The sequence below is a fragment of the Mixophyes fleayi genome, chromosome 2, assembly GCF_038048845.1.
Source record: "Mixophyes fleayi isolate aMixFle1 chromosome 2, aMixFle1.hap1, whole genome shotgun sequence".
Taxonomy (NCBI): domain Eukaryota; kingdom Metazoa; phylum Chordata; class Amphibia; order Anura; family Limnodynastidae; genus Mixophyes; species Mixophyes fleayi.
Genome location: NC_134403.1, coordinates 111551317 through 111577578, shown reverse-complemented (window position 1 = coordinate 111577578; position 26262 = coordinate 111551317). Strand labels below are relative to the sequence as shown.

The 26262-nt window shown below is 38.5% G+C and overlaps 2 protein-coding genes across 4 annotated transcripts; one reads left to right on the top strand and one right to left on the bottom strand.

Moving 5' to 3' along the window:
* Nucleotides 1-1419: 1419 nt before the first annotated feature.
* Nucleotides 1420-16548, bottom strand: BORA (BORA aurora kinase A activator). 2 transcript variants are annotated; one of them, XM_075199813.1, is made up of 13 exons: nucleotides 16146-16548; nucleotides 14798-14960; nucleotides 11276-11382; nucleotides 10193-10238; nucleotides 9382-9463; nucleotides 8857-8922; nucleotides 8396-8452; nucleotides 7941-8170; nucleotides 4613-4766; nucleotides 3390-3955; nucleotides 2986-3117; nucleotides 1763-1922; nucleotides 1420-1635 (listed from the first exon to the last, which is right to left on the bottom strand). In XM_075199813.1, the coding sequence occupies exons 2-13, from the start codon at nucleotides 14942-14944 to the stop codon at nucleotides 1574-1576; spliced, it is 1809 nt and encodes a 602-aa protein (XP_075055914.1). In that variant the 5' UTR covers nucleotides 14945-14960; nucleotides 16146-16548; the 3' UTR covers nucleotides 1420-1573. The 2 variants fall into 2 exon arrangements, with proteins under 2 accessions (XP_075055914.1, XP_075055915.1); XM_075199814.1 differs by having other exon boundaries at nucleotides 16336-16548.
* A 170-nt stretch (nucleotides 16549-16718) lies between these two features.
* On the top strand, nucleotides 16719-21710 carry MZT1 (mitotic spindle organizing protein 1). 2 transcript variants are annotated; one of them, XM_075199815.1, is made up of 3 exons: nucleotides 16719-16927; nucleotides 18574-18741; nucleotides 21237-21710. In XM_075199815.1, exons 1-3 carry the CDS (start codon nucleotides 16876-16878, stop codon nucleotides 21380-21382), a joined length of 366 nt encoding a protein of 121 aa, XP_075055916.1. In that variant the 5' UTR covers nucleotides 16719-16875; the 3' UTR covers nucleotides 21383-21710. The 2 variants fall into 2 exon arrangements, with proteins under 2 accessions (XP_075055916.1, XP_075055917.1); XM_075199816.1 differs by having other exon boundaries at nucleotides 16727-16927; nucleotides 18574-18719; nucleotides 21237-21385.
* Nucleotides 21711-26262: the final 4552 nt, after the last annotated feature.

Sequence of the window (26262 nt, the reverse complement as noted above, 5' to 3'; positions counted from 1 at the left end):
AACCTGTGACACTCCAGGTGTTGTGAAACTACAAGCCCCAGCATGCTTTGCCAGCTATCAGCTAGTTATCTACTGGCAAATCATGCTGGGGCTTGTAGTTTCACAACACCTGGAGTGTCACAGTGTAGCCATCACTGATATAGGCCATATAAGTGAATCCCCACAAAATACATGTTGCGTATTAAAGTAAAAATTAAAGGAAAAAAGAAAAGTAGCTTTAAAAACATACTATTGGACACAGCATCACTTTGATTCCAATGCCAATAACCCAAATTTGTTGAACACTGAGGAGCTTGCATTGCTTACCAGTCCTTTTCCACCACTAAAAAGTGTAGTACGGAGTTACTGAGGCAGTAACTCCCATCTATTTTAGAACCATTGAAATGTGCAAACCATGCAAGGACGCCAAGCCCAGCCATCAAGATTTAATTTGTAAAATACCATCATACTAGGGAATGCCTCAACCACTCTCTCTCTCTGACCACGGCACAAGGATATACAAAAAGGCTTAGTAAATGCAGCAATGGCTTTTGGGTGGGGACAAATAAAAAGCAAACATAACAGCAATCAATAATCATTACATAATAAATTGGCACTGGCTGGTGAAATGAGGATTTTAAGTAAAATGTCTAAACATGAAATTCACGTTGAAGACATTGCAGTGCCATGTGGTAGAAAAAGTTTGTTCTTGAACATATACTCAATGTAAAGTGAGTAATGTCAATAAAAGGGCTTGTGACCTAGGACTGAAATGATTTGAAAAGGTTTCATATTTGGAACATTTAGACTAAAGATGGTGCATGCTTATTGTCATAATAGAAGTGACACTGGTTTTATAAATGGTTTGAGTAGGTGGACTCTTTACAGCTCCACATAGCTCAAAACGGAACAGGAATCTGCCAGAAATAATTGTGGTGAGTAACATTTTCAATTATATTTCCACGTACATAGAAGTGCACATGCAGAAATATCTGTAAACATTACAGATCAGGAAAAGGCTGTCAACTGCAGAAAGTCATGGAAATTTTCTTAAGGCTTATGTCTATTGAGCACAAAGGTTGCCTTGGCAGAGGCTTACGTTTGTAATGTATTTTAATACAGTAATTGAGGATTGCAGTTAGCTACATAAGTAATAATTGGCTCAGTTTGTTTACAGTAATCTTTTTACTTGATTGTACCCATCAGTCTGCAATTTGCTTACTTAGCAATGTTAGGTCTATTGCTCTCCAGCTGTCCTTTGAGTTATAAGGGGGCGAAGCAGCACAGTATGATCAAATGTTAACAAAGAACACATCAATATTAGAATCATAACATGTAGAAAAATACAAAATGTCTACTTTCCAAAGAGAACATGTTCTCTAAACTCACTTTATTCTGTATCTTTTTATAGTTCTAAACTCTGGGGAAGGGGAGGAACCCACAGATTCTTCAGAGTCATTGCTCTAAATTAATAAATATGCTTTAAGTTAGTGGATCCATACCACCTCTTCACATTCATATGTTCGATGTACATCAAGTTTATCAGTATTCACAGAAGTCAGGAAGTCGAACCATTTTCTTGTCAGAACTTTAGTTATTGCATGTAATGTGACACAGGTTTTCCATCGACTGTTTTGTGTGGGCTCTGGAGCCGTGCTAAAGAGAAGATGAAAGGACTAAAATGTTAATAAACTTGTGCATTGAGAACCACCCTTACCCTTCATTTTCTAAAACTCTGGCTTAGAATAGAGCCTATTTCTAGAAAAGAAGACTGTAAACATACCATTCTTATTTAGTCTGTTAAATAGAGGGTCACTACTCAGCTTCCAAGTCCCAGAGTGTAGTGCATGGGATTTATGACTTGTTTTCCGAACCAGATGTTCTGATTCTGGAGACTCGGGTTCTCGCAGTCTATGTCCATTAACTTCGAATGCTGAAAACTCCTTGGTCGAAAAAAAACAAAAAAACAAGGAGTTCATAAGACACAAATACACACAAAGCCACAATGAAAAAAATTAAACTGCCCTGTTTCAGCAAAAATGTGCTTCTCATCCACGCAATTTTCTGACCTTCTTGAGTCCTCTTTAATGTAAGTTAATGTTTAAAATGTCAAATATCATTCTAAAGAAAATATTTCAGATACAAAATGGTCATATATTCCTCATCTCCCAAAAATATTTCATGAGGGCCTTTCTATATCAATGATCTAGTACAAATTATTTTACGATTTTCTTTTTACTTTCTGCACATATTTTAGTACAATAAAAGGGTCCCAAATATTAATTTATTTATTTTTTTAAATAACAAAAAATCCACAAGTGTTAGCATACAAAAACCATAATTTTCTCAGGCCAGGAATGAGATCAGAATGTAACAAACTTTTTTATATACCACATGACCGGGTTTGAGGAGGCTAACATTTCAAGGATGCATTTGATAAATGATTTCCAAACAAGAAAACCAGGAGTTAAAATAAAAAAAAACATAATTATTCCTTCATGTTTTAAAGACTGTCCATACCAAATTTAATGTTGAGATCTGAATGGGATCTTATATTTTTAATGACTTTTGAAAACAGTGGGGGCAAGTTTACAGGTGCAGTTTTGAGACATTTACAAGAAGTGCTGAAAACTTTGTCAAAATGTTTTGTAAACTTCTAACATGAAAAACACACTTTTATAGCTCAACAGAAGTCAGCGAACTATCACCATCCTAAAAAGAAAAGAGAATGCTGCGGTCATCAGTTTAAATTTCTGAGAAAAACGACTTTTTGTGTTGCAGGACAAAGCTTTGTAGAGTTTTCAGAAATTAAGTACTGCATATTTCCTTTCCCCACCATTATGATATGTGAGCCAAATACACAAATGTATTTGCCATAAACTGAGAAGACTGGCTGAAGTAGGAAATAAACCTTTATCTAGGAAAAAGGTTTAGTCCCAAGTAACGATTATAAAATAGAAGTCCATAGCCTTTGCAGAAGCTACTTGTATAAAACACCCTACATACCTTTGCCTTGAAATGTTGAGATCCATTCTGAATATCACAAATCTGTGTATCATTCTCTTTGTAAACCCCCTCTGTGCCAATTCCATCCATTATACTGGATCCACATGTTTGTGTAGTGTAACCACTGTCCACCTTTACATAATAAAACAGAGGAAAGTTATGACAAAACAAGTAGGACGGTGGGGAAAAACAAGTTTATATATTTGATCCATTTACATTAGACAGCCAGTTACATTTCTCCAACGCTAAATTATTTTACCGACAATATCAAAATCCCCTGCTCACAGTATCGTCGCTCAGACAGACCCATTGCTGAGAGAACAAACTTCACACTAGCATTCACTGCAGTATCAGTTATTGTATTTACTCAAAGTTGTTAATATTAAGTGCATAGATAACATTACCTGGATGCTGCTGTTGTCATAAGGAATTACACTGCTCTCAGCTAGAGGAGACATGCACATATGAGAAGTCTCAACGCTAAATGTATTGCAGGCCATGAAACTAGTCATTGGAGTGTTGTCAGATACTACAGTATCCTTAACCCAAATGTGATCATCTTCAATTTCCCCAGGATCCACCATTTCTACAGTGTCATTGTCTTTCAGTTCATCTATGACTTCTATAGTTCCTTGCTGAGTGCATACTTTTGATGATACAGTGTCCATTGTGCGAGTATCAGGGGAAAATGAATCCATGTTATGTAGCTGTATTACAATACTGCCTCCAGGTGACAACAATGGTGTAAGTGGAGAGTTTTCTTTTTCCTCCTCCAAATGTTCAATGGATAATGGTATCTGAAAAAGGGATGTCCGATACTGTGCGTTTTCGCTGCAAGATTTTGATTTAATCTCAAAAATACTTTTGATTGGAGAACAGCCTTCAATTAAAGGACTTTTGGTACATGAGTTAACCATTGATTTTGAAGCAGGAAGTGACTCTGGTGAAGGAAATGATAGCTTCTTCTGTTCTGTATACAAAATGTAATAAAGAGCATTAGATTTAGCAATATCTCCGGTATGCTTTAGACTACTAAAGGGATAATAAACAGGAGGGAACAATCATATTAATTTATAGAATGATCATTAAAAGTTGCACAAAAGTTGGTAAAAGCAAGGATGCTGGAATGTACTATTTTAATTGCTAAATATTTATTTTGCGTTTCAATGGAAAAGTCCACTATAACTAGAAATTTGGGGAACATGTATTTTCCAAGGTACAATAATTGACCTTAATATATCTTTCACTTATAAAGCTCCAACATATTACGTAGCGCTGTGCATCGAAGGGATCATAACACAAACAAAAATGTGTTAGATTTGGGATTACTTTTCATGTAATTCTCGATTATGTTTTAAGGTTCCATGTCTTTCATAATTATGAGAGAAGGTTCAAAGTACTAGGGAATAGCCCACATCAAATACTTAAGCAAGATCCTATGTACCACCAAGTCAAGAACGTATATACCAGATAACAATAATATCAGGTAATAGGAGATTGCGTAGCAGTTTAAGAGATCAATGATTTAAAAATTTGAAAATTAGGACAAATTACAAAAGTCACATATTATAAATAGAGAAAACTGTGCAAATACCCATTTAGATGAATTGTAAACACTGACACTCACCTGCCATTGGAGTTTTTCCCAATAGAGAAGATATTGGGGAAAATGCTGGTGATGTGGTTCTGAGGGGAGATTTTTCAAAAAATGTCGGGCTCGCTATACTCCCGAGACTATATGCTCTTCGTCCACCCTGGATTGGACTTGAAGAAAACTGACCCTTTAGTTGAAAGCAAAAGATGAGTGGAAAAAGACTTAAGATTAATATATTAACCATACTAGCCACATAAATATACCAAAGTTGCACATTAAATTACACAATTGCTCCAGCACCTGTTTAATTGTAAGTAATGTAAAAAAACTGAAAAAACCCCCAGAATATTCCAGCTAAGCATTTGACACAACTGTATTCGGTCTCAGTACGTAAAGCACAGCACTGCCTATTTTGAAATAAGACAAACCAAACCTTCTGTATTTTCTGATAAATCTCTTTCTTAGGTGATAAATGTGGGGTTAGGTTACACCCTTGAGAGGCAGGGCACTGATTACATGAACAGACCCCTCCTTTATAATCCCTCTGCTTCCCTACTCCTCAGTTTACAGCCAGCCCAGCAAGGAGGAGACAAAAAAAAAAAAAAAAAAGAGTAGAGAAGACCACACACCTATGGTGGAGTGAACCCCTACAGCATTGAAGAAAGGGATTTAACAGCAAGTATAAAATGTAAGGTAGTCAATCTCTCAACGTTGAAACTGTCAACAGGTTCGGCACAATACACGTAAGGATCCTTGCTTGGCAAAATAAAAAATTAGTTGCAACAACGAATACTAGCTCTTGACAGCAAGAGCTCCCCTTGATTTTGCTAGTACCAGTCTAGACAGGCAGCACAAGGGTTAATGTGTGTGGGGTTTTGTTTTTTTCTTCAAATGTTTTATCGGTCAACCGCTCTGTTTGAGTATGCCCTCAACCAAGAGGGGACTAGTACTAACGCCATAAAATAGGCCCGTTGGATTGCCCGAGTGGAAGATCGACTGGGAGGAGTTAATGCATCCTTTCCCATGACACTCATGAAAAGGACAAAACAGGGTGCCTGAATGATAGAACTCCTGAGCTCTGTACAGATTGATCTGAAAACAAAGAGTGAAGTGTTACTTTCTTGGAGTTGCATGGGCATAAGGATGGCACCACCAACTCCTGTATGATGAGAAAAACAGAGATGGCATTAGGTTGGAACAAATAAGTTAAAAGGAGCATAGAAGTCAAACATGGCCCAGGCATTGTGTAATAAAACAAAAAACAAACAAACACGAAACATTTGGAAACAACACCAGCTGGTTCTGCAGAAGAAAAAAAAAAAGCATTGGAGGGTTGGAGCGTAGACACCCCCACATCTTAAGAACTCTGAAGCAATGAGAGCTACAACCCCCTCCACCCTCAAAAAAAAACCTTTGGATTAAGCACTCAGCTCATTGCAGCAGGCTAGGCAGGATTTCCAATCCCTAGGATTGACATAGGAAGTAAGAGAGCCCATAGCATGGTCTGAATATTGGGATTGGCTAAACCCATTTGCTTAAGGACAAGGCTTGAAAAGCCATGCTGCTAAAGCAAGTTACCAAGATCCTGAAAAAGAATATCTCCGAATCGAAGATCAACCAGATCTGTGTACCAAGGTCCCTTCAAAGTTCTTCGGGACCTTGTGCGTATCTGGGACGTCTTTTGAAATAAATATAATGATGCTGCAAATAAACATAGATCGGTTCCATGTCCACTTCTTCTACCGATTTATATGATTCCACTGATCCTTAGGAAGGTTAAATTTGAAAGGCTCAAGCATGTTTGATCGGCCCGGGTGTTCCTGGTACACAGATCTGGTTGATCTTAGATTCGGAGATATTCTTTTTCAGGATCTACTTAGGAGACAGCATACCCAGGGCATGATGGTGGAGAAAAACCACCTCCCCACCCCCATTTCAGCATACTATAATCCATAGTGACAACTTGCCACACCACTCAACTTTAGATGAGAGATCAATTCAAGGAAGCAAATACACAGACAGAGAAATGGAACTGTGGAGATGCCCGAGAAATTTGTTTCGCAAATGTGGAAGTGCATTTTTAGTCGTGTGCATATGGAACCGTGAGTACAGCACCGCTTCCAGGTTTACCCAGATGTAGTCCCAGATGATTTCGCCATCCTGCGCACTGAGATAATATTAGCTCCAGGAGAGCGCAAACATGGGCAAGGAACACACTCTAAGACGGACTCAAAATGGAGAACCAGGAACATCATATACATTTTGTCCAGATACAACATGCTCATAACTCTTTGGGTCCGAATGTCCCACATGTACCTTAGTCAGGCATCTGGCACAGATAAAAATGTGGACCACCAAAATTGGTAAAATAAAATAAAAGAAACAAAAAGGTAAAACATTCCTATGCCTACCTCATATGAAGGGCACTGAAAAAGAACTGTGGAAGAATGGAAACAGGGATGAGGGATGTGGTGTGGAAAAATTGGCAGTCCATTCTTTTTCCCAGTGTCCCGAAACATAACCCACTGTCTTTGCCTCTCTATGGCTAAAGGAGAAATGGGTCTTGGCAGCAGGACGGGTTGAACAGGAAGCAGAAGACGTTTTGTTGGTGTAAGTGCTCTTTGCCTCCTAGGAGTATAGCTTAAATGTTTATTGTATCACCAATGTTGAACTGCTATATACACTGTGTGTAAGATGAGATAATTGAAGATAGATGTTGTAATATTGTTGTGTAAGTTAAAGATTTTATACATATACAGTACATCTGCACTGTGATTGTGGGTTTTCTATATTATATAGAGCCTTGTTACATTCGCTATTGAGGAAAAAACTATTAAGGTTGTAGGTTATTTAATGGGTACAAGTTAGTGTAGTCTAAATGCAAGGGAAGGTGTGGACGCAATTAAACAATGGAGGTATTCTAGGAAGAGGACAGCGTTAGAAATTATTTAGTAACATTTTTAATATGCTCCTATTTCTGGAGATATGATGTACTTTACAAATACACCCTCTTTGTTAACCATAACATCTATTACATGTTCACATTGCTTCTCCAGGCCAAACCCAAACCAACAATGCAAAAGCATTAGGGCACACTACACACAAATGTAATTTATACAATGAAGGTGGAGCTCCCCTTTAAAAATCAAGGATTTGCCTTGATCATTTCCACATGTATAAACCGTTTCCTCATGCATTCGTTTTAAAAATAAGCAGTGTCCAAAAGAGATTTAAAAGGCATTCTACCCTACTGAAAAACAATCTACATACTTATCACACTTCTTCTCATCAGTGCAATTTCACTTGATTTTATTTTTTCTAAAATGCAATTAATCTTGAATTGGTATGTACAAATCATTACCGAACTGGGAGTTTGCATAGGACTTCTGCAGCGAACTGGAGAAAGATCAATTGAGCAAAGAACGCCAAGGGAGGCTGGTGGAACATCATATGGTCCTGGTGGTGGGGAGCTTGGTGATGAACACTCCGATCCACTGACTTGTCCATCCAAAAATAACTTTCTTCGTAGTGATAAGGAGCTCAGGTTTTCCTGTGATTGATCACCATTTTCTTCCGCCCTAAAATATTCGCCTTTGGCCAAAATGAACAAGACACAGATGACTATTTGATAGTGTGTATTTGCTTGTTAGCAAAAGCAATATTGGCAAATATAGTGGATGCAATATTAGCAGTGAATGAGTGCAGGCAGCAATATAAGGCAAATTACAGCACTAGGTGGGAGGGAGATGTGGGGTGTGTGCATGCTGAAATTTAAATTTCTCACCCTCCCTCCACAAACTAAATTGGCTTACTCACCTAGTACTTTCTCTAAATTGAAGTCAACCGGTAATGATAATTGGGTTTGACAAGCAACTGCAAAAAAAATAAATAAAAAAAAAATATATTAGACAAACCTATACATTGTGAAAAATAATGTCCCTTAAAGACGCACAGCAGGTCATAATTTGAAAATGTCCTTAGTTTGGAATGTAGTCCTCCATATATAGGATGCTCGAGGCAAACACTTTGCGAGTCATTTAATTGCCTGCAATTTGCACTTTAGTAAATACTCAATTACAGTTTTAGAAGTGTCTAACTGGTTTGATAATTGAAGCAACTTCATTTGCATGGGCTCACTGTACATTAAAAATGCAAGTTAACATTCAAATATTTAAAAAGTTTTTTACACACCAACATTGTTTAACGTACATGTTTACAGTTTGAAGCAAGTAAAATATATCTACAATTGCTGGTTTAGATTTTTGGGTCATGGCTACCTGTGCTCTTTCCAAGGGTCAAGGCTTGTTCTCTCCCAAGGGGTGATTCATCAATAAGGTCAACACCTATAAATGCCAATATATTTGGTCATTATCCAACTTTAAAATATATTGTAAACTTTCATATGAATTGAATTACACTGAAAACATACAAAACTAATACAAAAAACCCCATAAAACTATTTTTTTTTAAATGCCACACAACTTATAAAGAAGTAAACACCATATAATGCTCTGAAGCAAACGTGATTAAAGTACTTCTACACTTCCCTTGCATTACTGCTTTTTTTCTAATATTGAATAGCCCTGGACCAGTGTGAAAATGTGGTGTGGGAATCATTGGCAGAGAAAACATCTATTAGTTGTTCTGTGGAGAAGCCGACATGTAATTTGTAGCAAATCAGTCAGAAAGCCTCATTTCCTGACGCATTAACATGTACACAGTAAAAATAGGCCACTTACCAATCAATACATATACACATATGACATATACACACATGTATATGTCAAATATCAGGGACTTACATTTTGTTGAATGAAACTGGGCAGCTTGCTTCTCATCATTCTGCGTCCAAGGTGATGGAACAATTGTCCTTTGCGTAAAAAACTAAGAACAGAACAATTAGAAAAGAGTATCCCAGCAATCTCAGACCACAACATGTTACTATGCAGAAAAGCAAAATACATTCTCAAAACTACTGACGAATTGTCAAATGTCAGTAGGAATACGCCGGAGCTGGCTGATGTGCAAATGACTTGATCAAGCTCTGAAGCAACACACAGGGGTTTGTTTAATACAATAAGTAGAGACCAGAAAAGTGAATATATAGAAACTACCATAACTATGACTAAAATTCCATCAGACGCCACAAGAAAGCACATTATGAAAAAATTTCTAATCCTTGACAATGCTTCAGATATTTCACTTGCTATGATTACATGTCATTTATGCAGTTCCATTATTAAACAGTTTAGTTTCCAAAAAGGCTCCATGAAGTGTCAATAGGCCTAGAAAGCGCAGAGTCTAGCATGAATAGGACAGACTTCTCACTGTTCAGAGTTCTGAGAAGTTCCTACAAATTTGTCACAATTTTCAGGTAATCCGTAACAGATTTCATAAAAATGTGGAAAAAAATATAAATGTAAAATAAAAAAAATCCCTTCCCCCATACACTGATTGAACTGTTTCCCATTCACTCACTGTTTTGTAAGAAAGCTATACAAATCTAGCCATACCAAGATCAAAAATGTAATTTCTTCTCTTTGAATGAGAACGTTAGTTGAAATGCAAGAAACTCCTATTATTAAAAAAATTATTAATAGAGCAAGAACTTACCTCTTCAATAGCCTTTTGTCTTCTTTCTTCTACTTCTTTATCTAATCTGAACAACAAGAATATTAAATAGTTACAACAATGACATTGTCCCACTGATCCATCTCAGCAGCAGGCTTGTCTATAGCTCAAGTATCTATCTTCATTGCAGAGACCAAAAAATATAACTCATCTACACTTTAGAAAAGACCCATCAGTATTGGTCCCTTTCCAGATGAAATTATGGTGCAACTCAGTTGTACAATACATCCATTCAGGTATTGCACTAAATAGAGGGTACTTCATAAAGAAAGGCTACCTGGACAGTCTATATTTGACTTTCAACTTTCCGTTTCCCTCCCACCCTTCTCCCTTTTTAATATCCCTTCCTGTTAGGCTCGCCACCGCTTGCATATGGGCAAATTTTTATTGTTTAAGAAAACATAAGTCGCACAGAAAAAAAAATAAGTAGGAATAAAAAAAGAAAAAAAAAGAAAAAATTACTGGTGAAACTACAACTTGTGCAAAAATTTTCCAAGCACCAATGCCTGGAGAGTGCAAAGTTTGGCAGGGTCATCAAACTACTGTTCTTCTGAAGTGACCAAGAAGTCAAAGCTTCAAATAGATTCATACTTTTTCAATATATTAGTGACAATTTCCTTTTAAGGGGTTTACATCCACCCTCTGGCAGACATATTATTTTAACATAAAAAAAACATTGGATATAGTGAACATATCTGAAGAGAAATATGAAAATGTCCCAAATAAAGTTTTGGGGCAAATATTTCATTAAATCTGACAACAGAATAAGACAAATGTTACATAGCTTTAGCTCTCCAGCATTGTTGCATGCTAGCACTCAGCTGGTTTTAAAGGAGAACTCCACCTCCGCTATATATACACATACAGAGACCTCCCTCCCCACCACTAGTAATACAGGGACTGCTGTCAATGGAGCTGGATGGACAAATAGCAGCAGCTGACCAGTGAGCTCCACTTACAACTAATCCATGCCTAAACTTTCTGTTCACAGTTCACCAAGTGTCCATTTTATCTGGTCAGTCTATATGATATGTTTACATGTGTGAACGTTTTAATGCAGCTTACTTGGCATGGCTTAAATATAAAGCCTGACGATGAATATCTTCAGGGTCAATGTCAACAGGGTTTATTGCGGCAAGCTGATCAATCGACCATCTAAATTGCAGAGGAGTCTGGAAAACATACATGTAGCTATAAAATAGATCATATTTATTAAGCTATTGATGCCATTTAAGCAGTTGGAAGAGTCTAAGTTTCAATTTTTGTATGTTAGCTCCCCAATTAAAGCCAAACAAATGCTACAATCATTAAAAATTAAAATTGATATACTATACACACGCTTCTCGTCACATTTGCTGGGGTCTCCAATAGCGGCAACAGTCCCACTTTGCACTCCTTTTACCAAAAGACTTGTTTTAAGCATTAGGGACCCTGGCATGTCCAGCAATCGGTGCATACAAGGCAAGTACAATTTCATTTTTATATTTACTCCGTGAACTCCACCAAAAGCAACTTTTAGATTTGGGTGCAGTCATCTATTAAAAAGGTTTAATTTTTATGCTTTAGGGGTTGTATTTTCATGCATGCTCCATCCTGCTTTATGTAAAGAGATGTGCATGAATCTCTACTCAAAATAGCAGAAGAAAACAGAAAGCAGCTCGGGTGTATCAAAATTTAATGCCCAGGCTAATATTCACATTTCTATGGTGTAAACCAGTGGTTCCCAAACTTTTGCAGTTCGCGGCACCCAGAATTTTTTTCAAGGCACCCCTCCAAAATAATTACTGAGCAGTCCGGTTTTAAAAGTATTTGGGTGAAAAAAAACGTAATAAGTATTTAGGTCAGGACAAATACTTATTTAGTTATATGCAACAATAATACACATAAATCCAAGGAAAAATAATATTTTTATATATTTTTTTTCAATTATATTTCTGTCAAAGAATAATTGACAGCTAACTTACACTGTGCCCTCCTTCATCTCCACACACTCTGCCCCCACTCACGCTGCCCCCTTTTCCACAGCCAGCCAGAGAAAAACACACCAAAAAACCCAAAAGCTTACCAATCCGCACGGCGCCATCCTCCTCTCTCCCGCAGCTTGTCACTGAATGTCGAGCGCGCTGTGGGAGAGAGGAGGATGCTGGGTCCCAAGCGCCGCACGGATTGGCAAGTTTTTTTTTTTTGGTTTGTTTTTCTCTGGCTGGTCGCGACACCCCTGTGACAGCGCATGGGAGCCGCTGGTGTAAACCATTTCTCTACTGACAACTGAATCTGTGTTCCAACCATTCCACCCACACACTATCTTCAGGGTTAGAAGTGCCAACTATGTGCTATATAGATGACAGATATAGAATACAGGAAAATTGGAGTTTCTGAAAGGATTTTGCTTTCTGCCGGCAGAATAGTTAAACACTGCAGCAAAATACAGTCAGAATAAAATGTGAAATTCTAGCCTTAAACTTCAATGGCGTTCATAGCCGCTTGCTCCCTTCCTCTCCAAACACTTCTCACAATACCTCTTCCAATGCTCATCATCAATCCCCCCCTCCATACGTTTTCATAAAACCCAATCCCCAGTAATGTTCATTTCCTTTTCAAAATTCCATGGCAGCTATAACATATGGGTTTACGTCTTTGTCATTAGACTAGAGACATGAGGAAGAAACAACCCCGGAAGGTATATATTGTGACACCTTCTTCCATTTGGTGTCTTTTCTGTCTTTGACCCGTACACCACAGACTTTCCTGTGTACTTTTAGGAAGAGAGAGGAAAAATCTATAATGTTACATCGCCCCGAAGTGTATTCATGACCGTTCCATGGGATTTCACAGGGAGTTAAGTTCCCCCGTAAGAGCTCAAGGACTGTCCCTCTCACATCCAGAATGGATTGCGCTCAACGCAACATTGAACAGGATCTGGACAACAGTGTATAGTACTACAGATCTTGAAGGGTATGGTTTGTTATTGTGCCACCAATAAAAACATGTCGGGTAAGTAGCTTCTGTTGGCTGGTGGAAAGATTGATAGATTTTGAAAGGTTAAGTTTAAGGATGTTCCAAGATGAAATGACATAAAACATTCAGCCTTGATAAAGACTCTATATGAAGAGTTGAAACACGTTGGTAGTTCGTTCTTATTCTTACATCTGCACCGTGGGAGTTGCATTGGAAGCACTGGAGGACAGTCCTATCCCGGGTTTTGGATCCTCCTCCTTTTATGCCTATATGTTCCTGTTTACCAACATCCTCCAGTAGGAGTTTTAAGTCTATAAATGTTTTAGGATTATCCATCCTTGTGAGTTTGTTATTGGCATGGTTTTAAGCTTGATATAAGCTAAAAAATAAAAAGAATGTACTAGATACATTTTTTTTATTCTATATCATGGGTGTATACTGGATGCCATTGGGCTACCACATCCCAGATGAGAGGAGCTGTTTTATATGCCCACTACCATATTACCTCTTGTACACATATTTCTTTTGGGGAATCAGGTAGAAGTTGTCTACACACAGGTGATGGATTGAAGGAACGAATTTCTCTTATTGGAAGAAATTACATTGAACTTTCTTACACAGGGGAGTTGTTGTTTATTTTATACAGGCTATATTATGTGTTTTGCTTTTTTCTGAGTCTATTATAGATATCCTGATTGTGGATTGAACTTCTCTGCCTAATAAGGAATTAGATCCACCTTCTGCGGATTCATGTGAGCGCATGATGCATACATACTTTTATATATAATTGTGATTTTATATTTGGGATTGTGTGGAGTCCCATCTGTATGTAATAGGCAGCACACTCTGTAGAGCACCTCTTTTTATTCATCATTTATTCAGTAACACAAGTCAACACAGAGGTGATGTTCAAATCAAAAGCTTATTAGTTTTCCCAAGAGAAGCGGTATAGATATGGAAGAGGGGAATAGGACTCAGCCTTGTGGTACTCCACTTAATAAAGGAAGTACAGATGAGGTTGATCCAGAGAAACCAACAGTGAAATAGCAGTTCAATAAGTAGTAGATAAGTAGTAGGAGAACCAAGATAGGACGGCACACTTAAGAACTAGGAAATGCACCATTTCTATGAAATGTGAATAATCAAATGCAATAGAAATGTAGTGACCTTTGAATTTAGCAGTGATAAAATCATTCTACCTTAGTCAATCCAGTCTTTGGAGGCTCAGGAACAAACCTTTGACTGAAGAGGGTACAATAGGCTATGTGAGCAAACAAAGTGTATTAGGAGAGCGTATGCAAACCTTGCAAGAAGCTAGGAGGCCAAGGGAATCGAGAGATGGGACGATAATTGGAGAAAGAACTTTGTTCAATTTTCCCCTTCCCTAGAATAGGGGTAATTACTACATGCTTAAATAATGAATGAAAAAATATACCACATCTTGGTAGTCAGAAAGGTAACAGCTTTTATTTCTTCTAATTGATAGTCATTCAGGATGCAAATTCATCCTGTTCTTTTCTGCTATGGATATATATATTTTCTCATCCTTTTTTTATCCCCCCTACATATTATCTATATTTTACTTATAAAAGAAGGCGTGCTGTCTACTTCAGTCCATTCATTACTTACCACTGAAGACTTTGCTGGTTTGAACACTGTTGGGCTGGATACAAACGGCTCATGCAAGCTGCAATAGTCATTCGGACTCTCAAAAGGATTTAGAATTGCTGTGCGGCCTGGCGTCTCTGGTGTTAACTGAGCGCGAACATCCCCCATGACAAATGGAAAACAACTGTAAATTGAACACAAACGCAAACCTAGAATGAAAGGCCAATCTATATATGATTACACATAAATTAAGAAGACCTCAAACTGCATGCCATAGGTACATTTATGAGCTTTATTTCATATAGAGGTATGCATGATACCACAATGCTTCTGCACCAGTATAATTGGAGCCCCACACCATTATACTATGCTGTATTGGGGACTCTGCTTCTTTCACAATTTAACCCTCAAGGGGTATATCTATCAACCTGTAGTTCTGCAGTTTATTGACGGTTTTCCATCATTTTTTTCAAATGGCAAAGTGGGTTTTGTCTTCAATAAATTTGCATTTAAAAAACAAACAAAAAAACAAAACAGCACACCTCTGTTGTTTTTCAGAACCACCACTTGATAAATATAGGTATGTTGTTTTTAGCTAGCCTCTATTTCCCTTTAAACATCATGACAATCCATTGTCAAATGCAGCCTTGTACTCCTTTAGGCCTCCTACTCACTGGTGTTAATTCTATGCATTTTAGTATTGATTTTAACTATACTACATCTAAAATAGACCCATACCACCTTGCATGGATGCTAGTGTTAAAGCGCTTTTAATCCATGCACTCGCATTTACAAGTAAAATACATTGTGGAAGCTCCAATAACATCAAAAACCACTAGTAACAATATCATGTTAAATACATTTGCACTCATGTTTTTATTTGCACTTTGTAACAGAAACAAAGTTATTGGGTATAAGACCTAACAATAACAAGTGGCCAGGTCACTGTTTCTCAGAAGCCTAATACAGACTTACTGCTGCTGTGAACGTTATGATGTTCTGAATGCCTAATACAACTTCAAAGTTAAAAGATTTATACACAAAAATTGCTTGCACTAACTTAGTCTACAGGACCTAAAAGTATGTACTGGAAATGTTGTATTGGCAAGATTTATGAGCTGAATTATTTATACTGTCCTTCTGGCTTTCCATAAAGGGAAGCAACTTTTTTTTTTCTTTTTTAAATGAAAAGCATATTCCTCGAGTTATACTACACAAGTCTGCACTATACACGGGTTAATATTATGTTTACCTTATTTTGCCCTATAGTTATTGAAGGAATTTTTAGTACATTTTAGTATATTAAATATAGAAATTGCATTCATCGTTCTATATAAAACCGTAATAACTCCATGTTGTGTATGCTCACCGTGCACAGTTTAAGTAACTTTTCACTCTCCAGCTGTAGTGGAATTACAGAACACACCAGATCAGTAGGTTTGGCTGGGACTTGTAGTTCCACAACACCTGGATTCCCCAAGGCTGTTTAGGACTAGCTCTGGCCGGTATCAACAAAGAAGCTATAAATGTTACTATTGGGGTGAGAGCATGAGTGTTACCTCAGTGTACTGTGCCTGCTGCTATACGTATAAAGGGATGCGAGGAACCATGTGAGATGCCCAAAGCATAAAACTGACTAGCGACTTTCTAAACACCGTCCTAGCCTTCCAGCGCCGCGTCCTCGTCCCTCCCGCTAATAACCCCGCCACCGCTGCCGAGCCACGCTAATCCTGCCGAGTGCCGACTACTGATACTGTCCTGCTACCGTTGCCGTTCTCTATAGTAAGCCAATCAGCATGCCAAGGTTACACCATGAACCAATCAGATAGCGCGGAAGGGGCGTGATACCAGCGACAGCAGCATTGACCAGTGAGCAAACAGCCGCCGCACAAATTCGAATATTGACCTCGCCCCTGTCGCTATAGAAACCGTACTGCTTAACCCCTGTCTTCTCCCTAGACAATAGGCGTGTTCTCAGTCCTTCTATCCCCGCCCCCTCAGCTCTCCTTACCTATAGTGAACGTTCCACAGTCTCAGCCTCAACGTCCCCTCGTGTCGTCAGTCTGACAGCACTTCCGGGTGGCTGGGCCGGTGTAGTCATGGCGAGCGTACCGGTCAGTAGTGTCAGCGCTATGCGGGAGACCATGGACGGTGAGTGTACTCTGCCTCCGGTTAGGGTGGTACCTATTGCGATGCAGTTCCTGAATAGGCGTGTTATGCTGGTATGATATCCTGCAAGCTGTCAGTACATGCATCCCATGGAGTGAGTGGTTATTACAGCAGAGAACGTCACTGAATTACTTGGAGTACGCTATGGGCTTTGTGATCCTGAGAGACCTTATACCTCATTACACACAACGTCCCTAAACACTGGCACTTCCAGGAGCTGCGACAATGTCTGATTTACTTTGTGTACAGAATGACAAATCAGTCATTATATTCCATGTTCATTATACATAGATCTCTGTGTGACAATAGGCTGCATAGTAACATCACACACATACAGATACACCTGCTCGTGCAATTTTACTATATAGGTGCTGTAGCCTAACACATTCTATTTTTTTAATATAACCTATTGTCACACAATGTTCAGATTGTTTAAACAACAGTTGCTATTTATTAAGCATTGTTTAGTTCTTATATTGTGCCTGTGTCATGTGGGTGCACCTAAATGCTGCGTTCTTACAGCTATAAAAGCGCAATGTCCGAAGTATTCAATCACTGTTGTGATGACAGGTTAAAGTGAAGGGTGAATGTTCCTCCCATGTAACACAAGAGACAGTTAAGGTCTGAAGATGCTGCATGCACTGGTCTCTGAGCTGAGGTTCTCCTGTGACCCCAGCAGTGTCCATCCTTTACTTTTAGCCTGTCACCATGACACCATCTGGATGCTTATGAACACTTCACTTTTCTATTTTGTAAAAAACTATATTCATGTGCTCCCTTGTGATGCCACCCTAAGGCTACATGCACACTAACATCTGTAATGTGTTTTTTTTTACAGCAAGTAGAAATGCATCTAAAAGGCATTGCATTTATGTATGCATTTAATATGTCTGATGTGTATTTACTATGCGTTTTTTACACACGTGTCCCTGACATAACGGGAAGATGTTTTGTTCAGGCTAACTGCTTATAGATTGTAGTAGTAAATCATCCTGCAAACTGAAGCGGTTGGTCGCCTGTGGTTAAAACAGGAATATATTTATACTACGTGGACTGGGCGACCACTTTGATCTGAAATTACATTAAATAGCACCATATCTCTTTTTAATCACTCTTCCTTTTAGTTACTTTCTGCTTAAGTTGAAGAGTGACTGTCCGGTTATGTTTTAATACACCCTACACACAGGGCCGTATTAACCATAGGGCTAACTGGGCTACAGCCCAGGGGCCTATGGCATCCAGGGGGCCCTTGCAAGTGCTCAGCAGCAGTATTGATGGGGCGGGGGCGCCCCCGGCGCGATCCGTACTTTCACTGCGCTCCTCCCCGGCGAGCTGTATTCTCCTTACTAAGGAGATCTCGTGAGGCTCACTCTCACGAGATCTCCTCAGTATAGAGTGTACAGCGCGCCGGAGAAGGAGGTAAGTGCCGGGGGGTCGGGCAGCTCGGATCACGGGGGGGGGGCCCTCACGGGGGAATGGAGGCCCCCTTAGCCCAGGGGCCTCCATTCCCTTAATCCGGCCCTGCCTACACACCATAACTTGTTCCTAATTTATTATATATACACATAGTATATTTTAATCCTGTTGTAATGTTCATTAATATGATCATGTCATTTATTGTCTGGCAGTGTTGCTTGAAATTTCAAGACTCTTGAATACCGGTTTGGATATGGAGACTCTGTCCATATGTGTGAGACTTTGTGAGCAAGGAATTAATCCAGAGGCTTTGTCTTCCGTTATAAAAGAACTGCGTAGAGCAACAGAGACTTTGAAGGCAAGTGATCTTTCTAATCCAGGTGGTTTGCCATTCTTATTTATTGGGAGCTGATTCATATAGAAATTACAGTTGTCTACAATTTTATCTTGTCCTACTTATGTCTATCATAAAACCATTTTTTGCTTTAGATACGTAAAGTATGTTTGTTTTACATTGTAGAAAACAGTAAACAGTCCATTATCTCTAAACACTGCTTCTCTATCTCTGACACTGCTTGTTTTTAGGATATCACTGTTTGACCAGACAACATGATTCATTCATGGCACACATACATCAACCAATCCATTAGTCTGGCTGTGGTTAAACAATGATATGCCTAAAAATTGCCTTCAACAATCCCTGTGCAAAAAACGAGAAATACAATGTATTCATCCTTCTGACTTATCCAATTTATTGGTGAAATACCAATTGTCATATAAAAATAATGGGTTGAACAGTTTTGTATTCAGATCTGTAAATGTTACAAAGAGTAACTGTTTTTAACACAGGAAAATTCTACTCAGTTTAGAAATAAGGCATATATTTGTAGTGTCCCTATAATTATTCAATAAAATGCTTAGGTTATTGCGTATACTGTTACTTTTGCCTAAGCCATGTGCTGCTAGTGGCTAAATTATCACGACAGTGCTAGACTACTTGCTTTCCCTTACTAAACAATAACTTTAGAACAGGGCAGAGGAAATCCTGGTCATCTTGGCGACTAAGTAATGCGCCCTGGTGACTGGAGCATGTCCCTCATCTGTGCTTCCTTCTTTATCTCCATATTGTAAGCTAGCAGAGAATAATATCCAGAATTCCAGAGCCTATCCGGGAACCATTAGACCTGCCTCACATGGGCTACATCTACTGTACACAGCCATATGAAATGCTTTGCTGTTACTGAAGCCAGTAGTGCTGGTTGTAATAACAGTATAGTACACTGCAGTCTTCTCTCTAAGTGCAGCCCCTACAGCAGGTGACAAACATAATTTCATCGGGTTTTAACTGACAATCCTGAACAGCTTTTTAATCTAGTCCATTCAAACCATGACTTGCTTGACTTGCTAACTTCATATGAGTACCAGTGATTTCTGAATATATTGTGAGTCAACATATGATAGGTTGGCTAATAACTTCACACAGTTTTCTAGTGGGTTAATTGGCTGACCTGACTTCCCTGCCTTAGTGATCAAATATGGTAAGAATTTGAACATTTAGATCAAGAGTGAACAAAGTACTTTAGTATTCAGGATCCAGTCAGTTAAATCTGGGAGGCAGCAGCCTGTGTTTTTTAGCCAAGGGAATTTTATGCTGTGTAAGCAGGGACTTTCTATCACATTGGTGCCTATAACATTCACAGAGCTTTTCAGCTAAGTTTACAGAGTGTATTTGCTCTTTTGTGACATGAACTCAGAGCTTTTACACTGTCTGCCAGCATATAGCAGGCAACACCAGCTCTCTTTCCTTGGCTAAAAAACATGGACGCAAAAGCACCTGTGTGATACAAGCCTAAGAAGATATAAACAGATCAGCTACAACATTAAAACCAACTGCCAAATATTATGTAGGTCCCCTCGTGCCGTCAAAACATCTGTAACCCGTTGATGCATGGACTCCAGAAGACCTCTGAAGGTGTCCTGTGGTATCTGGCTTCAAGACCTTTAATTCCTATAAGTTGTGACGTGGGGCCTCCATGGCTCGGACTTGTTTTTCCCGCACATCCCACAGATGCTCAGATTGAGATCTGGGGAATTTGGAGGCCAAGTCAATGCCTTGAACTCTTCCTGGCCAATTTTTCAGTTTGGGAGGTGCATTATTGTGATGAGAGGCCACTTCCATCAGGGAATACCGCTGTCATGAAGGGTTGTGCTTGGTCTGCAACAATGTTTAGGTAGAGCAATATCTTTTCATAATATGCCTAGGACTTGTGTGCTTAAATGTTCACTTTGATAATAAAGGCAAAGTGCTGAAATCCTATCTAATAAAGTGCTGTACTGATCCTTTTCAGTAAATTGACTGAACTGGGAGGAAACCTGTTTCACATTGGCATACCATATGTTGGGTAAAACAATAGGAAATGAAACACAAAATGTTTGTGTTATTAGTCATTAGTTCACCTTTACTTTCCTGTAGCTTTCCTTAAGCCCTGGTAACAATAAGTGGTGAAAATATGCAGCTCTATATCAATCCTACTATCTTCAAATATTCTAGCTAGATTATGCTTATGATTGTACCATTATTTTATGTCAGTGATTGTTGGTGACTGGCCTCTCCAATGGTTACTCTTTGTTCTATACACCTCTCTCGGTAAGACAATACATTAGACAGACTAAGCATGTGGCATTGAAGCTAACATTTTATATACTGCAGTAACATATATTTTAGATATATTTTTTTATTAAATCATTCTAGTTGTTAGAATACTTTTAAACAGTGAAAATCATGTTGTATTTTTTTTTTTTTTTATAATGTGTTCCATTCATTTTTAATTCTTTGCTCTGATTGTTTTCATTTATTTTTCTGCATTCTTTACAGGCATCGGAAAACCTGGCAAGTTAATCATGTGGAAATACATTTCTCTAGTGGATCAAAAGCAAGCCTATACAAAGAGTAATCTCTATTTAAATCGAGCTCGGAAAGTTGTCTCTCCAGTGAATTTGCAATTGAACACAAAATGTTAAAATCTGTATGCAAAAATGAAATTATGTGACAGACTTTGTTTTTGTTTTGTTACCTTTTTGTGTACTTTAGATGGTTTAAGAATTCAAATTGTAGAAGCAAGCTTTGAATCAAATAATTTGTTGTTGCTAGACAAACATTTACTATTTAAGGATAATGGAACATAAATATATTTTGAAATATGTATGTTTTAACTTAAATTGTGTTGCAATTTCCAAAGTTTTGGAATACATTTTTGTTAATCGTTTAACAAACACAACTATGGTAAACTGTGACTGCCTATATAATCCTTATGTGCAATAAACACAAAGCATTTTATATATACTGAAATTTAGACATGACCGTGTACTGTCCTAATGTATTATGTCTGTGGCTTTTCTGTTTTACTTAACACATTTATATTTATAAATGTATTACAACTTTTCTCTATGGTGTTGTTTAGTTCTGAAGTACAATATTAATTAGCCTTTTATTCTTTTGGTTTCAATGGCTACTATCCATCTCTTATGGTCTTATGCCTTAGTGGTCAATAATTTCTGCACAATTCATTGTCTAAAAATCCAGGTATAACATAAAAGGATCTAACCTTCTTAAGGAACACTAGTGGTTTTGATGCTTGTGTCTTAACTTTTCCTAATGTGTTTTTTTTTTGTTATTTTTCCCTGGATATTTTTTCATTAAGCAGACTGAGTAAGAAATTTATCTTCGATAGACTCTTGCCTAAAATTGGTTATCCTGCTATGCTAGTTTATGTCGCCACTTGAAATGATGTTATATAAAATTCAAACAGTTGTTGATAAGGAGTATGCACTGAAAATGGCACCTGATCCATTCAGAACAGTGTTTCTGGTGGAAACTCCTTTCAGGTTGCAATGAATTAAAGATTCGTGAACACACATTTAAAATATTAATCTTTTATTGTAAACAAGTTAAAAAGATAATAAGATGCTTCCAGTAGTATTCTTAGCAATATGTTCAATCAGCTGCAATCATCCAGGACCCCTGCTCGATTTGGATAGACAATAAATGACACTTGACACCGTCTGCACCCAGTCCAAGCAAGAGGAACCGGATGTTGCAGCAACCCAGCTTTTATAGATAGGAAACTAAGGGTGCTGGATATCGCCAACATATAAGGTATAAACATGATTCAGAGCTTCTTATTGATACAGCTACAAGCATTAAATAATTTCAAACACTTTTTCCATGTAGGTTCAATAGCAGTGAAGCAAAAATAAAAGCTTTTGTTAAACCACAGATACTTTTCTATCACAGAATTTTCCATTACTTTCTGTATACGTGTAGTTAGCACTGGGACAACGCCTAGCTGATATATATTGACATGTCCCGGCTTTGCCTTAGTTATTTAAGCATTTCATGATACACACATAAAAGTACAGGAACAATAAAATGGAGTTCAGCTGCTGTTTTGCTTGGCCTGTCACAAACAGACATTCTCAGTTTTCAGTGAACACTCACAATTGACAGCTGTTTAATTGTACTAGGTAGCGCTTGTTGAAGTCGTATAATTGGATGAACGAAAGTATATTGGTTTAATATTGTTTAGCCATGCGACTCGTACGCTACGAAACACGTGGCGTGGTGCGTTCGCACGGTAAAATACGCACGCACACACTCGCATTACAACATTTAGTTATCTATATAATTCGTATTCATATTGGTTTCGTCACACTAATTTGTGAGCAGATAATATTTGGTTTATTAGTAGTGTGTATATATATATATATATATATATATATATATATATATATATATAATGATTATACGTACACTTCAGTGATCTATATGGTTCAGGTTGTGGGAAAGGTGGCATGTCTGGTATCATACTAAAACCCTATTCATTAGCAGCTGTCCGGTGCAGTCGGCGAAGAGATCGCACATTGCATACTTTAGTTATTGATATTAGGGAATAATCCTTTGTATGATGCTGGCTATGAAAGGAGCAGATCCCCTGGAGAGACGACCCCCACCTTTGGATTCCTTAGATTGAATCAACCTATGATCTGTTTACCCTGGACCCACCCAATGTCTGGACCTATAGAAACAATCTACGTCATCTCTATTGTTTACTGTGTAACTGTACTGTATATAATCATAGCTGCACACTCCCTGGCTCTCCGTCAACTCTGACACAGTATTCTAACAGATATACTGTCCACCGGGTCCCGGGGGTGCGCAGCGAGCGCATGCGATAGCATTGGTATGTACTTATCTTTTGGTATTGGCTGTACTATACTTTATCATAATATAATAATGTATTGAATTGTTGACTATTTACATCTGCTAAAATAAATCACTTTGTGCTTTGGAAACACATACAATTGATTGGGCAATGCTTATTTTAAAACGATAGAATTACTTTAATATGCTACTACCCTAATGTCTGCAGCCTTAGAAAATGGTAGTTGCATCTGTTCAAATGGTGATTGCAAGGTAAGGGAAGATACTAATGGGTGGGGGGTTTGTCTAAGATTTTACAATTAATTTGTATACACTGGCACTTGACCCCTTTGAATTGTTCTATATTAGAAACAATACAAGTCTGAGCTTTTTGGAAATATATATTTGTTGATTAGGTTGCAATTAAAAGTGGTGTCCTTCTTTGCATAATATTTGCTTGTATATGCAACCTTTTATTAAATGCCAACCTTCAATATTTCTAATCTGCTTTTGTGCTTTCTAGCAGGTCTTGTATTTTAGCCATGCAGAGTTTTTTTGTTTTTTTTGTTTTCATTTTTGTTTAAACTTTGGCTGTAAAACAGTTACTCTGTGCATTGGGTACAAAGTACCACCGAGAAGTTCTGAATTTTGACAAATATCACCGACTATGCTTTTCTGATTGTGTGTATTGTCTTTATTTGTTCACAGGGCCTTTTTGATTTTTAAAAATTACACTAAATATTTCAGAGATTGAGCACTGTACTTAAAAATTAGGGAGAATGTCAGGATAAAGCACATATTTTATGTGTCACAATCCAATTTGTGTTCACTATAGTGTAATTTTGAATAATGTTGCAGTGTTTTATGCCTGAAGACAACTTTTATAATGGTGATCAATTACTGCCTTTACAGTCAAGTCTAGCTGATCGTTTTTTATTTAACTTTGTGCTGCTTTCCAGCAGGTGAACCAGCTTCTACTACTTTTAAGGCTTTGATTCTTGGTCATTTTACACCTCTTTGGTATGTTTTCATGGGATACCAAAATCTACCAATCACCACTATACAGCCTATGCCGGGCATGTCAAACTTAAAACCCCAATTGGGCCACATAATGAAAGTCTAAGATTGTGTGGGCCGCAAGAAACGGAAAGTCTCATTTGCATTTTTAAAAAGAAAATATGCAAAAGTGTATAAGGGTCCAAATAACACTATGAACCATGAATAAACCATCACTGTTGACAACTCATCTATCTCCCCTGTTCCCCAACTCCGCTGCCTAGGTGTCATCCTCGACTCCTCTCTCTCCTTTGCCCCTCACATTCACTCTCTCGCCAAATCCTGCCGTTTCCAGCTTCGCAACATTGCCCGCATTCGGCCCTTCCTCTCCCAGGATGCCACCAAATCTCTCGTCCACTCTCTGATTATCTCCCGCTTGGACTACTGCAACCTTCTCCTTATCGGCCTCTCTCATCTCGCTCCCCTTAGATCTGTACTTAACGCCGCTGCTAGGCTTATTTTCCTCTCTCGCCGTTCCACCTCTGTATCCCCACTTTACCAAGCCCTTCACTGGCTCCCCTTCCTCTACAGAATCCTTTTTAAGCTCCTCACTCTGACTTACAAGGCCCTCGCCAACTCCACTGCTCCCTACATCTCTAACCTTATCTCTATTCACACTCCCTCCCGCTCACTGCGATCGTCCAACGATCGTCGCCTCTCTTCCCCTCTGATTACCTCCTCTCACGCACGTATCCAAGACTTCTCCCGCGCCGCTCCCCTCCATTGGAACAAGCTCCCCCGCTCCATCAGAACTTCCCCTAATCTGTCCTCTTTCAAACGAACATTAAAAACCCACCTTTTCCTTAAAGCCTTCCAGTCTCATGCCTAAACTCCCACCGGTCGGCTACCTCTCTTTCTCATCCCTTCTTCCCTTCTCCCCCTTCCTCGACTCCGTCTCCGTTTCTCCCGTCTCTCCGTCTCATCCATGTGTCTGTCTGTCTTCCCCTCCATTTAGATTGTTCGCTCCTTTGAGCAGGGCTCTCCTACCTTCTGTTTCCATCACTTTAACTGCGCTCTCCAGCTACTCAGCTCACCTCCTCTCAGTCCCTCTGCCCTCTGTCTCTTCTCGCTTCTCTCCGCTCCCCTCAGTGACTCTCAACCTGTCATCCGTGTCCACCCTCTTGGGCCATAGTTACCTGCCTATACTCACTTTTCCCCTCCCTCCCTCTCTTTCATGCTGTGCCTGAGCTCCCAGAGTTATAGTGCTTACGGTTACTTGTACTGTGCTGTTTCACCCTGTACTGTGCCATTGTTTGTCCTTGTACGGCGCTACGGATACTTTGTGGCGCCCTATAAATAAAAATTAATAATAATAATAATAAATATAAATACCAAAGTTTATTCTAATAACATCAGTAACCACGATCAATAGTGGCCAAACATCACTGTCATGTATAATAAGACATTAAAATTAAGAAAATATATATAAATGTACAATAAAAGTAATACATTGGATCACATGTGTGCAAATACCAGATTAGTTCAAGTGGCTTTAGGAATCAATGCCCATATAACTTGCCCAAAAGCAGTCATTCCACTAGCTAGAACCAGCAATCCAAAAAATATATGAAAATAGTTATGTTGCACCATTGGCAAATATGATCAGCAGATGAGATGGTAATAAAGGCATCAGCTTGCCCAATAT

Excerpts from the sequence above, each read along its gene's own strand:
- BORA (XM_075199813.1), bottom strand. The coding sequence starts at position 14,944 with ATGGGGGATGTTCGCGCTCAGTTAACACCAGAGACGCCAGGCCGCACA. Across the intron at positions 11,383-14,797 it reads AACCAGCAAAGTCTTCAGTG|ACTCCTCTGCAATTTAGATG; the intron begins GTAAGTAATGAA and ends TATGTTTTCCAG. Across the intron at positions 9,464-10,192 it reads GACAAAAGGCTATTGAAGAG|TTTTTTACGCAAAGGACAAT; the intron begins GTAAGTTCTTGC and ends TTCTGTTCTTAG.
- MZT1 (XM_075199815.1), top strand. The coding sequence starts at position 16,876 with ATGGCGAGCGTACCGGTCAGTAGTGTCAGCGCTATGCGGGAGACCATG. Across the intron at positions 16,928-18,573 it reads TATGCGGGAGACCATGGACG|TGTTGCTTGAAATTTCAAGA; the intron begins GTGAGTGTACTC and ends ATTGTCTGGCAG. Across the intron at positions 18,742-21,236 it reads AAGTGATCTTTCTAATCCAG|GCATCGGAAAACCTGGCAAG; the intron begins GTGGTTTGCCAT and ends CATTCTTTACAG.